We start from the raw sequence: 13289 nt of genomic DNA, 5'->3' as shown, positions 1-13289 counted from the left end.
CCGTGGTGCCTAGTCCTATCTATGCAGGTCATGGAACTTAGTAGGATACAGATTATTTAATTAATCGGAGGAGCCAGGTCTGCCTGTAGTTTTACCATTCGGCATTGGATTTGAGTCTGACAAGACAGAAGGATTTTAAGTTGAACAGCACCTTTTGTAAATGCTGCGAGGTTGAGCAGAAGTGTACTAAATCTGTTCTTGAAAGGAACTCTCACCAAAGTCTCTACACCGCTAAGCAGGTAATCGGTTTGTTAACTTTATTTATAAGTGGCTTTTGAACTGTATTGGGTTGCTCAATTGGAATTAGAAGCAAGTTATAGATAGTTACTTTAACTTTTTACTTTTGTTTAGGAATTGTTTAATTGATAATTGTAAAGTTATTTCTTTGATGCTAATGTGATTAATTCTGTGTTTAAAGTTTGTTTGCACAAAAAAATAGTCATCATTCCTGGGGTGAAGTACCCTTTCCTCAAAGTTTTACAAATTTAAAACAATTGTTTGGGGTTCTAGTCCGTTATCCTAACAAATGTTGGGGTCTGGTCTGGTATCCTAACACCCATAACCTTGAAGATTCTTCCTTCTCAAATAATAATCCAATTTCCTCTTGAAAGCTTCGACTGAACCTCTCTCCACCACACTCTCAGGCAACGCATTCCAGGTCTTAACCACCGCTGCGTGAGAAAGTTACTCATCCCCCTGTATCTACTTTTTCCAATTATCTTAAATCTGTGCCCCTCTCGTTCTCGATCCTTCCATCAGTGGAAACAGTCTTTTGATCTACTCTCTCCGGATCTCTCATGATTTGGAGCAGCTACCTCAAATGCATGGGAGGCCATTTGGCCCATTGGGTGTGTCCCAACCCTCTGAAAGAGCACCCTGTCTGGACCCACTACCCTCGCCCTCCCTGTTACCCCACCTAATCTGCACATCTCTGGGACAATTTAGCGTGGCCGGTCCACCTAACCTGCACATCTTTTGACACTAAGGGGCAATTTAGTATGGCCGGGGTGGGGGGGGGGGGGTGGTGGGGGGAGACTGGGGAATATGATCCAAACAGATATCAACGAGAGAAATTGTTAAGATAGGATGGAGAAGATGTTAAGGCAGGGCGGCACAACAGCACAGTGGTTAGCACTGCTGCTTCACAGCGCCAGGGACCCGGGTTCCATTCCATCCTTGGGTCACTGTCTGTGCGGAGTCTGCACATTCTCCCCGTGTCTGCGTGGGTTTCCTCTGGGTGCTCCGGTTTTCTCCCACAAATCACGAAAGACGTGCTTGTTAGGTGAATTGGACATTCTGAATTCCCCCTCCGTGTACCCGAACAGGCGCCGGAGTGTGGCGACGAGGGGCTTTTCACAGTAACTTCATTGCAGTGTTAATGTGAGCCTACTTGTGACACTAATAAAGATTATTATTATCATTAGAACAATTCTGCACAGATGCAAAAGACACAATAGTGAACTGAAGAGGCCACCAACGTTAAAATTGATTCAATAAGAATGTGTTGTTCTCCATCTATGTGTTAGGCTGCCATCTAGTGTGGTTAACATTGAGAAAGGAGAACTGTTGATTCACAGAGAGTAGAAGGACTTGGGCTTAGGGCAAGGGAACTTTTGCATACAACATTGGGACAAATGTTGGGACAGTGTTCTGGAAGACGCAGTGTTGTGACATATTTTTATCATTGTGTTCACAGTGCCACCAGAGAGAAATGCAAAGTGTGAAGACTGTCAGGATTCTCGAAACCTTTTCACCTCAGGGTGACTGATGCCTACGGGATAAATTCACCGTGGAACTAGAGTCGAGGAGGGTGTGTGCGCGAGTGACCCTGAGAGATTGTAGGGGGTCAGTAGGCATGAGAGCACGGATGGGCCGGTTTTGAGGCCATTATAACAGGCGGGAGGAGTGGGTTTGTAGTCAAGTTATCTTTTCATTAAATTTTTTAAAATTTAGAGTACCCAATCCATTGTTTCCAATTAAGGGGCAATTTAACATGGCCAATTGACCTACCCTGCACATCTTTGGGTTGTGGGGGCGGATCCCACGCAGACACGGGGAGAATGTGCAAACTCCTCACGGACAGTGACCCAGAGCCGGGATCGAACCTGGGACCTCGGCGCCGTGAGGCAGCAATGGTAACCACTGCCCCACTGTGCTGCCCCTTGTAGTCAAGTTATCTTGTTGAGTCACTCTGCTATCTGACCCACTCACTGCCAGTCCCATTCGAAAACGCTCCAACTCACCCTGGAGGCTCCTGGCTCAGTCTTCCACAGCCTCTCCGAGGAACGCAGGCCAAAATGCCCTCCCCTCAGGGACAAAGTATCCACAATCAGAATGAGGGACAATCTCTTCCAATCCGGGATAATTGGCCACCTTGGACTGTGGTATGTTTAAGGCCTACTGGTCTGGCAGGGATGGGCAATTTAGCAGGGGTGCCAATTGCGATTAATTATATTCGTGGAGCTTCCATCGCGGGGTGAAAGTGTCCCGGGAGATTGACCTTCAATTCCCGGAGACTCCAGGCCAATCCTGGAAGGAGTGGGGTTACCTCACCAGTCCACCGTTCCCATGGCTACGGTGGTGTCACCCACCAGGTAGCCTCTTCACCCACCCAAATCAGGTGTAAAGCCCGTGCGGCTTTCTCTGCGCAGGCTCCTCGTCACTATCAGCTGGGGGCCCAGCCACAGAGGAGACAACAGGTAAGTTTGTCTTTATTTTTGTGGGACCATAGAATTGAATCCCTACAGTGCTGAAGGAGGGCCATCGGGCCTGGACCAACCCTCTGAAAGAGCACCCTCCCTAGGCCCAGTCCCCCACCCTATCCCCGTAACCCCAACTCACCTGCACATCTTTGAACACCAAGGGGCAATTCAGCAAGGCCAACCTGTAATCTTTGGACTGTGGGAGGAAACCGGAGCACCCGGAGGAAACCCACACAGATACGGGGAGAAAACTCCACACAGACAGTCACCCAAGGCCGGAAACGATCCCGGGACCCTGGCGCTGCGAGGCGGCAGTGCTAACCACTGTGCCGTCATTCCGCCCCGGACCGGAACGTTTACCACGTCCCCACGGCCAATGCAAGAATAATTCCGGAAAATCCTTTCCCAATTTCCTAAAGCATTTGGGCAACAGTGGCATCATTCTGCCGAGACTATCAAAATCTAAACTAGCTAACCCGTTCTGGTCTCTGACCGGCAATTGCTCCACTTAGTAACTTAACCAGTTTGTCTTCAATTGACTGAGGCCCTCCCCCCCCCCCCCCCCCCCCCCCCCAACCACACCCTCCCACCCCACCCCCTTCCTCCTCACATGGAAGCTTGTTTGAACAGTCATTGACTCTGCAAAAGAGAAACGCCCCCTTACATCTGAACTATTTCACGGGTGTAGCTCCAGCTCACACCATTATTGGGTATCGCAAGTAGCCTAACCTCTCAGACCATCTGCAGAACAGTCGCCCTCTTATAAACCGACTCGTAAACCAGTCGAAGGTGGGATGTCCCAGCCCTTTCCGATGGTGGGATCTTCCGGTCCCGCTGAAGGTAACGCGGCAACGTTCCCCGGTGACAGGGAGGCGGAGCCATGCAAAAGCCGTAGACATCGACGGGACCGGACGGATGCAACGGCTAGCCACCTCCGCCAGCAGAAAACATGCCGCAGGGAGGCGCACAGAAAGTCCCGCCCTACGTTATTGAAAGAGAAGAGAACGCTGATTGGTTGGAAACTGAACTCTGATTGGTGGAGGCATTGCCATGGAGAATGCAGCACGGAACAGTTAACTGCCAAGCTTTGTTCAAATTCAAACCGAGCAGGTTGACTATGACGGGTACGAGCGTTGCCATGGAGAATGCAGCACGGGGCAGTTAACTGCCAAGCTTTGTTCAAATTCAAAACGGGCAACTGAAAGTTTGTGGGGTTACTCCTGTGTTAACAATAAAGTTTGTTTCAATATTAAAGATCCTGAGTTGTCAAGGGATCAATCCTGGAGCGAAGTATCCTTTCCTCACCGTTTACAAATTGAAACATTGTTGGGATTCCATTTGGTTTCCGGATATCGATTGAGGTCTGGACCGGGTTCCGTAACATTAGGCAAATAGATCAATAATCCAGTTAAAGCAGCCCGACTGGTTGCTCCCTCTTCCACAAACATTCACTCCCTCCTCCACCGACACGTAGCGGCAGCCATGCGTACCATCAACCAGCTGCACTGCAAGAACTCTCCAAGGCTCCTTCGACAGCACCTTCCAAACCCACAAGCGCTATCATCTGGAAGAGTGATGGGCAACCGAGGCTGGTGAGTGGGCTGCCTGAGTGACCCTCCTTCATTTCAGTGGGCCGCAAGATTGAAATCGGGCTTATTCACCAACCCTGACCCCATGAATAAGATGAAATACATTTAATACACGCTGACTTTTCACGACAAGTTTAATCATTCATATATTAATGGAATCAACAACTTCAAATGGTAAAAGCAACAGAAATATTTACACTTTGGACACAGGGGCTGTTTAGCACAGGGCTAAATCGCTGGCCTTGAAAGCAGGCCAGCAGCACCGTTCAATTCCCGTAACAGCCTCCCTGAACAGGTGCCGGAATGTGGCAACTAGGGGCTTTTCACAGTAACTTCCTTTGAAGCCTACTTGTGACAATGAGCGATTTTCATTTCAGAGGGAGCGCACGGCTCTCACAGGTGTGAGCAATCAGCACGCTCCTCGCTTTACATTCATCTCTGAAGGGGAGTCACATGGACTCGAAACATTAACTCTGTTTATCTCTCAGCAGAGGCTGTCAGACCTGCTGTGTTTTTCCCAGCATTTTCTGTTTTGGTTTCAGATTTCCAGCACCTGCAGTATTTTGCTTTTAGTTCAGTGTCCAATGTTGGTCTTCTTATTTACGGAGAGGTGTAAATGCATTGGAAGCAGTTCAGAGAATATTTACTGGATCAATACCTGGATTGGGCAGGTTGTCTGCTGAGGAAAGTTTGGAGAGGCTGGATTTATTTCCATTGGAGTTTAGAAGAGTGAGGGGCGACTTGATTGAAACATAGAGGAATCTTGAGGGGACAGAGTGGATGTGAAGAGGATATTTCCTCTTATGGGAGAATCTAGAACTCGGGGTGACTATTTGAAAATAAAGGGTTGCCCGATGAAGAGAAAGACCATGTGACTGTACGACATAGGAGCAGAAGCAGGCCATTCGGCCCATCGAGTCTACTCCGTCATTCAACGAGACCACAGGCGATCTGATGTGATAATCCTCAACTCCACTTTCCCGCCTTATCCCCGCAACCCTCTGAAGGAGGGGTTCAGCGATGATACCTCTTAAAACTGAATCGTTAGCATGCCACTAGTGTAGTTTTACATAAGTTGTTTTATTAAGGATTGAGATGAATTATATGAAGAAAAAAAAATGAAAAAAAATATAGGACTGAGTAATCATTATTAACCATTAAACATGCAATTTAGGACGTAGCAGTAATAAGTAATCAAATGGGATTTAGGATAGCTAACTTGACCAAAAGGACATTGCTTCTGACATCTTGTCTTTGTGAAACAATTCAGGGTGCTGGTTCTGTTGTTCTGTTTCTCACAAACATCAGCAAGCTGCTGGGATAGTACGCAGCTGTCAGGATGAGGATCAATCATGCGCTGCTTGCGACTCTATTGGGTGAAGTTTAAACACTGCTTGCCATTCTATTGGATAAGTTTAAAAGAAGCAGCTTCAGGGATTGGATTGCGTTCAGCTGGGGTGGGCTATTGATTTTTGAACTTTGTGTCATTACTGTGTTCGGCAGAACGGGTCTTGGCCGATATCCAGTCTGTTCTCCGTGTACACGTAACAAGCTTGATTAAATAAGCCATCTTTGTCCAGGTCGTCATGTTTGTTCCTCTCTGTACTGAGCTGGGCCGCAGGGAATAACCCCACGTGGAAGCTGACTCAATACACAGGTCTTGAAATCGCTCCTACATTATTTGGCGCTGTGAGCTCAGGCGTACACAGGATTCTGGCAGAATGATCCGCCTCCTAAACCTTCACCCTCGATTCCCTCACTGATAAAGAATCAGAAATTAAACAGAGGTAAAACGAGATTAAGAAACTTTTTTTTCTCTCAGAGAGAAAGAGGTACTCTCAGATAGCGATATGGTAGCACAGTGGTTAGCACAGTTGCTTCACAGCTCCAGGGTCCCAGGTTCGATTCGCCGCTTGGGTCACTGTCTGTGCGGAGTCGTTCTCCCCGTGTGTGCGTGGGTTTCCTCCGGGTGCTCCGGTTTCCTCCCACAGTCCAAAGATGTGCAGGAAAGGTGGATTGGACATGCTAAATTGCCCTTGGTGTCCAAAAAGGTTTCACAACACCAGATTAAAGTGCAACAGGTTTTTTTCAAATCCCTAGCTTTCGGAGCACTGCTCCTTCCTCAGGTGAATCTGTTGTAAGACTTCTTATTGGGCTCACCCCAGTCCAACGCCAGAATCTCCACATCCAAAATGGTTATATGTGGTTACTGGGTTACAGGGAATAGGGTGGAGATGTGGGCTTAGGTGGGGTGATCTTTCCATGGGCCGGTGCAGACTCGATGGGCCGAATGGCCTCATTCTGCAAGGTAAAATCTATGATCTACGATGCGGGGCTTTGGAATTCTCGCCCTCAAAAGCAGGTTGAGGTCTTTGAATACCTTTGAGGCAGAAGTTGATAGACTCTTGATAAGCAAAGGGGGGTGAAAGGTTATCGGGAGGGGGGGGGGGGGGGGGTCGGCAGGAATGTGGGGTTGTGGTTACAGTCAGATCAGCCATGATCTTAGTGAATGACGGAGAAGGCTCGAGGGGCTGAATAGCCTACTCCAGCTCCGAATTTGTATGTTCGTGTGTAGTAGTAATGGAGTATTCCATTGTCAGGGCTGGGCATAGAAAGATCCAGTGCATTAAGGGTTAACCTGGGACTGAGTACAATACTGCGCACTGGTGATGTAAGGAGGCACCTGACCGAGAGCTTAGGTTTGGCAGTGTAGAGCTAGTTAGCAACATGTAAGGACATGCCATGGAGTCCTCCTCATTCATGTACCGTCCACTGTAAATCCGTGCAGAGTTCAATAATGTTAATGGAGACTTCTTTGTAGCTTCTACAAGACTGTTCATTGGTGTCTAAGCAGTATGAGCCACGGGTAGTGCCAGCCTAGCCTGGCAATTGCTATGTCTCCTTACCTGGTAGAGGAGGCACGTCACAGGTGTAGGTGTTCTTGTGGTTCTCTGGAGTGAATTTCTCCTGAAGTTTAACCTGAAGGTTATAAAACTGCCGATAGCGACGGAAGATGAAATACTTACCGCCACCTTTCTGCTTCACCTGGATTGTGAAGACCTGAGGGAAGAACAAAAGCTGACCTTACTGAAACGGGAATGTCAAACCCCCAACCTGTGGGCAGGTGTGTCCAGGGCCAAGTCCTTAATTCGTTCACGTCACTAGCTGGGCCAACATTTGTTGTCCGTCCCTAATTGCCCTCGAATTGAGTGGTTTGCTGAGGGCCGTTTCAGAGAGGGCAGGTATGAGTCAACCTCACCACCGTGGGTCTGGAGTCACATGTAGGCCAGACCAGGTGAGGGCGGCAGATTTCCTTCCCTAAAGGACCGTAATCAGCGATCAGACGGAGAATCGACTCCGACGCCCAAGTCGGGGCCGGCGCCCATTTGACGCCGGTCAGTCTGCTCCGGCCCCTCAAACGTGGCGTCGTCGCACACCGCGCGCCGATGCAACGACTTTGCAACGGTCTCAGCAGTCGGGGACCCGGCGTGGCAGCTGTGAACTGTGCCCAGTGCCGCCACGATCGGATGGGAAACGTGCCGCTGGCCGGGGAGGGGGGGGGGGGCTTCCATGAAGGCAGGGGAGACTGGTGGGGGTTGGCCAGGGGTTGCCCGTGGGGTCGCGGATGGTGGGTCGGCTCCGCGCACGGCCGGCGCCATGTTACATGGCGCGACCGCTGCAGGTCGTCAAATGTGCGCTTACACGGCAGGGACCCAGCCATTCACCGGACGTTTTTGCCGCGGGAGCCGGGAGTTTCACCCAGCCTCTGTGCTAGCCCCTGGCCAATCCCGGAATTGGTGATGGATTGGCGCCAATTGTTTTCCATGTAAACCTCCCGCGGATTCTTCATTCGAGCTGGCACCTAGCCGCTGATACGGAGAATCCAGCCCACCGTTTCTTAACGGCAATTGCCAGTGGCCATTACTGAGGGTAATTCTTGATCTATTCGTCGAACTTAAATTCCACCAGCGGCTGTAGGATTTGAACCTGTGGTGCCAGGGGATATGTCCAGCCTCTGGAGTACTAGCCCAGTGACATTACCACTATGCCACCATCTACATGTGACTCCCGACCCACAGCAATGTGGTTGCTTCTAAACTGCCCTCGGAAATGGCCCAGAAACCGGGCAGTTCAAGGGCAATTGGGGATCGATAACGAGTGCCGGTCCCGCTGATGACGCTCACATCCCATGAGAGAACAAAGGAAGTGAAAGGCTATCCGAGAAATGGGGGTTGTGATAAAGGAACGGCAATGGCCTTGTCCAGCGATGGCACAGGTTTTAGGGATTGTGTGGTCTTCTCCGATTTTGTAGAACACTGGACCAGAAGGTCGTGGGGTCAATCCCCACTCGGCCAACCTGGGGGCATAACGGAGGCGGGTTCTGTTAGCGTCGTGCTGGCGAGTGAACCATCTTTCAGGCCAGACATTAAAACCGAGGAAACGAGCAAAAGAAGATACGGCGGGTGCCGCAAACCTGAAACTTTAAAACGAACAGAAAGTGCAGGGGCGGGGAGGGAGGGGAAAATTCCAGCAGATCTGGCAGAGTCGGTGGAGAGAGAGTTAACGCCTCCAGATCAATCCTCCGGAATGGAAGGAGAGTCGTGTTCAAACGTTGGGCCGAATCGTCAGGACCCGCCAGGAGTGGGAAGCAGGACGGGACGCAGGTACCTAATGTGGTGCGAGGCCAGGAGTCCGTTTCCCGACGGAGGGACGAACTGTCGGAATTCTGATCCCGGTGACTTTAAAGGCGGGGTTGAGCTTCCCGACGGATAACGTCGGGCAGCTATTTTGCGTTCAATAAATTAGCATGTCACGCATGTTCGTTAAAAGGCCATCTTGACATAATTAAGTCGACGCTCATTTTCCCCCTCATTTATCGTCCATCTCTGGTGCCCTTCAACCAAGCAGCTCGGTGCTTCCAGAGGGAACAATTTCATGGCTGTCATTTAGACTTATAAATCCAAACGTTTTATAGAATCATAGAATTTACAGTGCCGAGTTAATTTCCGCCATCTGCCGTGGTGGGATTCGAACCCGGGCCCTCATGGGCATTAACCTGGGCCTCTGAGTTACTATTCCAGCGACAGTACCTCCGTGCACTGTCTGCCCGCCGCTATCTGGGGCAAAATCTTGCTGCGCGCAACTGGCTGGCTCACATTTTTTTGCCAAAGCGCACACATCCGTGAAACCCCCCCCCCCCCCCCCCCCCCACAAAGATAACCTGGCCGTTTAAGAGGCGGAATACTCACATAGTGGCTGTTGAACCCTTTACTCAGCTCTGCGTCGGCGATGTGGGCAGAGACTGGCACGTTGTCGGGTAGCTGGTCGTAGTCACTGAAACGGCAAAGAGGAATCTGAGCTCCTGCCTAGTTCTCTCTGCTTTCCAGCCCTGTCGGTCACCCGATCTGATAACCCCCCCCACCCCCCCTCCCCCCCTCCACACCTCGCCCCGCTCCCTTCAAACCCCGGCCAGCAGCTGAACTCGCCCTTGCCCGCCCCTCACCTCTCCTCTCTCAGTTGCCGCTGCATCTCCCAAGCCTGCGCCGTGCCAGAGAAGGCAGCAAAGTAAATGAGCAAACGTTGATTCACAAGTTGTCGCCAATGCCGCTTTTGTCAGCCTGAAACTAGATTTGAGGAACCGTGCCCTGACGAGCGAGTTGCAACAGAATATCCTGCCTTTGGGGAACTAACTGCCCCTTCTATATATAAACAGCACTGCCGTCACGGAGAGAGCGAGAGATAGATTTGTTGCTGTGTCAGATGCCGTGGAGGCTGAAACCAGTTTTCCAATCAGAGGACTATCACCTGACCTGTTTTTTTCTTTCTGGACAGGCTGGTTTTTCATTTTGAGTGAGTTATCTCTAAATCCTGGCGTTGCAGGGCGAGGTTTCTGCAGGTGTCTCCGGCTCAGGTGTAACCCGAGTATCAGCTGCAGAACGGGAGCAACTTGCATTCCTGAAGTGCTGACTGCCCAGCAGGAGTTCCCAAGGCTCCTCATTCGTACGGACGTGCCAATCAGGAGCCACTCGGCCCCCTCAATGGCTGACCTGATTGTAACCTCGACTCCACACTCCGGCCTGACTCCCGCCGCCCCCGCCCCGCTAACATATCTCCCCCCTCCCCCCACCCCTCCCCTTGTTAATCAAGAATGTATTTGTCTGGCTCTTGTCACGGCCCCCTGGGGCAGTGCGCGGTCAATTCCATCCCCGCTTGACCCGGAGGCGCGACGCAAGTGGAACAAGATGTTCAATAAACCGCAGTCATGGAATCTTTACAGTCCCTAGCAGTATCAAGGTGCCCAGGTGGTGCTGCCAGGGTGCCAAGCTGGCAATGCCGAGGTGACCAGGTGGCCTCTAGTCCATGCCAGCGATCGGGCTAGACAGAGTCCTGCCTTTGTGATAAAGACCAGTGCAGCACACTCTCACTCTTTGATTTTTCAATTCAAAGCGTGGAGTGGGACTACAAACCTCTGATTCCGAGGCGCGTGTGGGCAGCACGGTAGCGCAAGTGAATAGCACTGTGGTTTCACAGCGCCAAGGTCCCAGGTTCGATTCACTGTCTGCCCCGGCTCTTGGAAAGAGCACCCTACCCAACCGCACACCTCCACCCTATCCCCATAACCCAGTAACCCCACCCAACACTAAGGGCAATTTTGGACACTAAGGGGCAATTTAGCGCGGCCAATCCACCTAACCTGCACGTCTTTGGACTGTGGGAGGAAACCGGAACACCCGGAGGAAACCCACGCAGACACGGGGAGAACGTGCAGACTCCGCACAGACAGTGACCCAGCGGTGAATCAAACCTGGGACCCTGGAGCTGTGAAGCAATTGTGCTAACCACTATGCTACCGTGCTGCCCTAAGATGTGCGGGTTAGGTGGATTGGCCGTGCTAAATTGCCCCTTAGTGTCCAAAGATGTGCAGGTTAGGCGGGGGTTACGGGGTTAGGGTGCGGGGAGGGGGGTCAGTGGTCCTGGGTGGGGTGCTGTTTCGGAGGGTCGGTGCAGACGTGGATGGGCCGGGTGGCCTCCTTGTGCACTGTAGGGATTCCACCGCCTCCTCCTGCCCCTGACCCGTACTGGTGACCTCCAGTTCAGCCCTTGCCCCACGAGAGGAAACATTCACTCAGTTTCCGCTCCATCTAAAACTTTCAGCGTTTTAAAGGTCACCGTCTCAGCCGACCTTTTCCCCGAGAGAAAAGGTCCCCTGTCGATCCTTTACTGCCGTGTGTTAGCCCAGACATTTCTGCCAACATCCTTGTAAACCTCCTCTGCACCATCCCCCAGTGACTTGCCATCCTTACTCTGAGCGTAGCCTAACCAAGGTTCAAGGCAGGTTTAGGCTGACGCCCTTGCCTTTCAACTGTAACCCTTCGAGAAACGAAATCTAGCTTGCTTTATGGCCCTTGCTCAACTATTGCACAATGTTGTATAGTTTCGAGAAAGATAACTCTGGGGAGAGGCTGAATCACCTTCAGTCCCAGCAGAAATATTTTTATGACACAGGCGACCGACCTAAAGCAGTCAGGCAACAGATAACTTTGCGAGGTGGTGTGGCCCCTTTGAACAAACGGCTTTAAGTGGGGCGGAACTGGTTCTAATTTGTTTTCCCCGGGGGGATTCCCCCGCCCGAGAGTGGGAGAGACACTGGCGCTCCTCAGGGTAGCCAGGCAGGTGACGTTGTCCCCTGGGTCAAGCACGTACCGCCCTTATGGGGGCTCCAGATGCTCAGCCATGTGGTTTGCCCTTTGGATGACGGCCACTCAGCCGTCAGTCGGGCTGCTTAATCTTTCTTTTTTGTTGTTATTCAGGCAGTGGGTGGCGCCGGCTGGGCCAACATTCATCCCGAATCGCCCGTCAGCTCAGCGCGAGGCTATTCAGAGGGGGCAGTTAGGAGTCAAACGCGTGGTTGCGGGTCTGGAGTCACGGGCGAAATTCTCCGGTATCGGCGCGATGTCCGCCGACTGGCGCCCAAAACGGCGCAAATCGGTCGGGCATCGCGCCACCCCAAAGTTGCGGAATACTCCGCATCTTTGGGGGCCGAGCCCCAACCTTAAGGGGCTAGGCCCGCGCCGGACAAATTTCCGCCCCGCCAGCTGATTTCCCTCCTTAGAAGGAACATTGGTGGGTTTTCACTGAATTTCAGATTTTTATCGAATTCAAATTCCTTGCCACCTGCCGTGGTGGGATTCAAACCCGGGTCCCCAGAGCATTGCCCTGCGTCTCTGGGTTACTGGCCCAAGGCGACACCACTAGTTACCCCAGCTCTTCCATCTCGTAGCTCTGCCAATGGGGGGGGTAAATAGTCCTGGAGGCGGAAAACCGCATCAATCAAGGCGACTGCGCTCATTTTATTTGGTCGCAGGATTCGGCCGGGGGGGGGGGGGTTGTTGAGGGGTGGGTGGGGGTGGGGGGGGCATCGCTGGCGAGGCCAGCATTTATTGCCCACCCCTAATTGCCCCTTGGGAAGGTAGTGATGAACCACTGCTACCTTGACAAACAACTGACTTCCTCGGCCATTTGAAAGGAAAACCCCATTGCTGTGCATCTGGAATCGCCTATAGGCCCGGCTGGCCAAGGAACAAAGAACAAAGAACAAAGAAATGTACAGCACAGGAACAGGCCCTTCGGCCCTCCAAGCCCGTGCCGACCATACTGCCCGACTAAACTACAATCTTCTACACTTCCTGGGTCCGTATCCTTCTATTCCCATCCGATTCATATATTTGTCAAGATGCCCCTTAAATGTCCCTATCGTCCCTGCCTCCACTACCTCCTCCGGTAGTGAGTTCCAGGCACCCACTACCCTCTGCGTAAAAAACTTGCCTCGTACATCTACTCTAAACTTTGCCCCTCTCACCTTAAACCTATGCCCCCTAGTAATTGACCCCTCTACCCTGGGGAAAAGCCTCTGACTATCCACTCTGTCTATGCCCCTCATAATTTTGTATACCTCTATCAGGTCGCCCCTCAACCTCCTTCGTTCCAGTGAGAACAA

At 51.5% G+C, this 13289-nt stretch overlaps 1 protein-coding gene across 3 annotated transcripts in view; it reads right to left on the bottom strand.

Moving 5' to 3' along the window:
• ncf4 (neutrophil cytosolic factor 4) overlaps positions 1-10230 on the bottom strand; it is a 47924-nt gene extending 37694 nt beyond the window's left edge. The window contains exons 1-3 of one of the 3 annotated variants that reach the window (XM_072492191.1): positions 10102-10230; positions 9541-9625; positions 7198-7351 (exon numbers count right to left, since the gene is read on the bottom strand). In XM_072492191.1, coding sequence (XP_072348292.1) covers positions 7198-7351; positions 9541-9625; positions 10102-10136 — 274 coding nt within the window. In that variant the 5' untranslated portion in view covers positions 10137-10230. Of the gene's footprint in view, positions 1-7197; positions 7352-9540; positions 9626-9794; positions 10065-10101 lie in introns of those variants that run through there. The other 2 variants (XM_072492193.1, XM_072492192.1) reach the window with 2 other exon arrangements.
• Positions 10231-13289: the final 3059 nt, after the last annotated feature.

The sequence above is a fragment of the Scyliorhinus torazame genome, chromosome 29, assembly GCF_047496885.1.
Source record: "Scyliorhinus torazame isolate Kashiwa2021f chromosome 29, sScyTor2.1, whole genome shotgun sequence".
Taxonomy (NCBI): domain Eukaryota; kingdom Metazoa; phylum Chordata; class Chondrichthyes; order Carcharhiniformes; family Scyliorhinidae; genus Scyliorhinus; species Scyliorhinus torazame.
The sequence above is the reverse complement of the archived record's forward strand: the minus strand, read 5'-3'. Positions and strand labels throughout refer to the sequence as shown.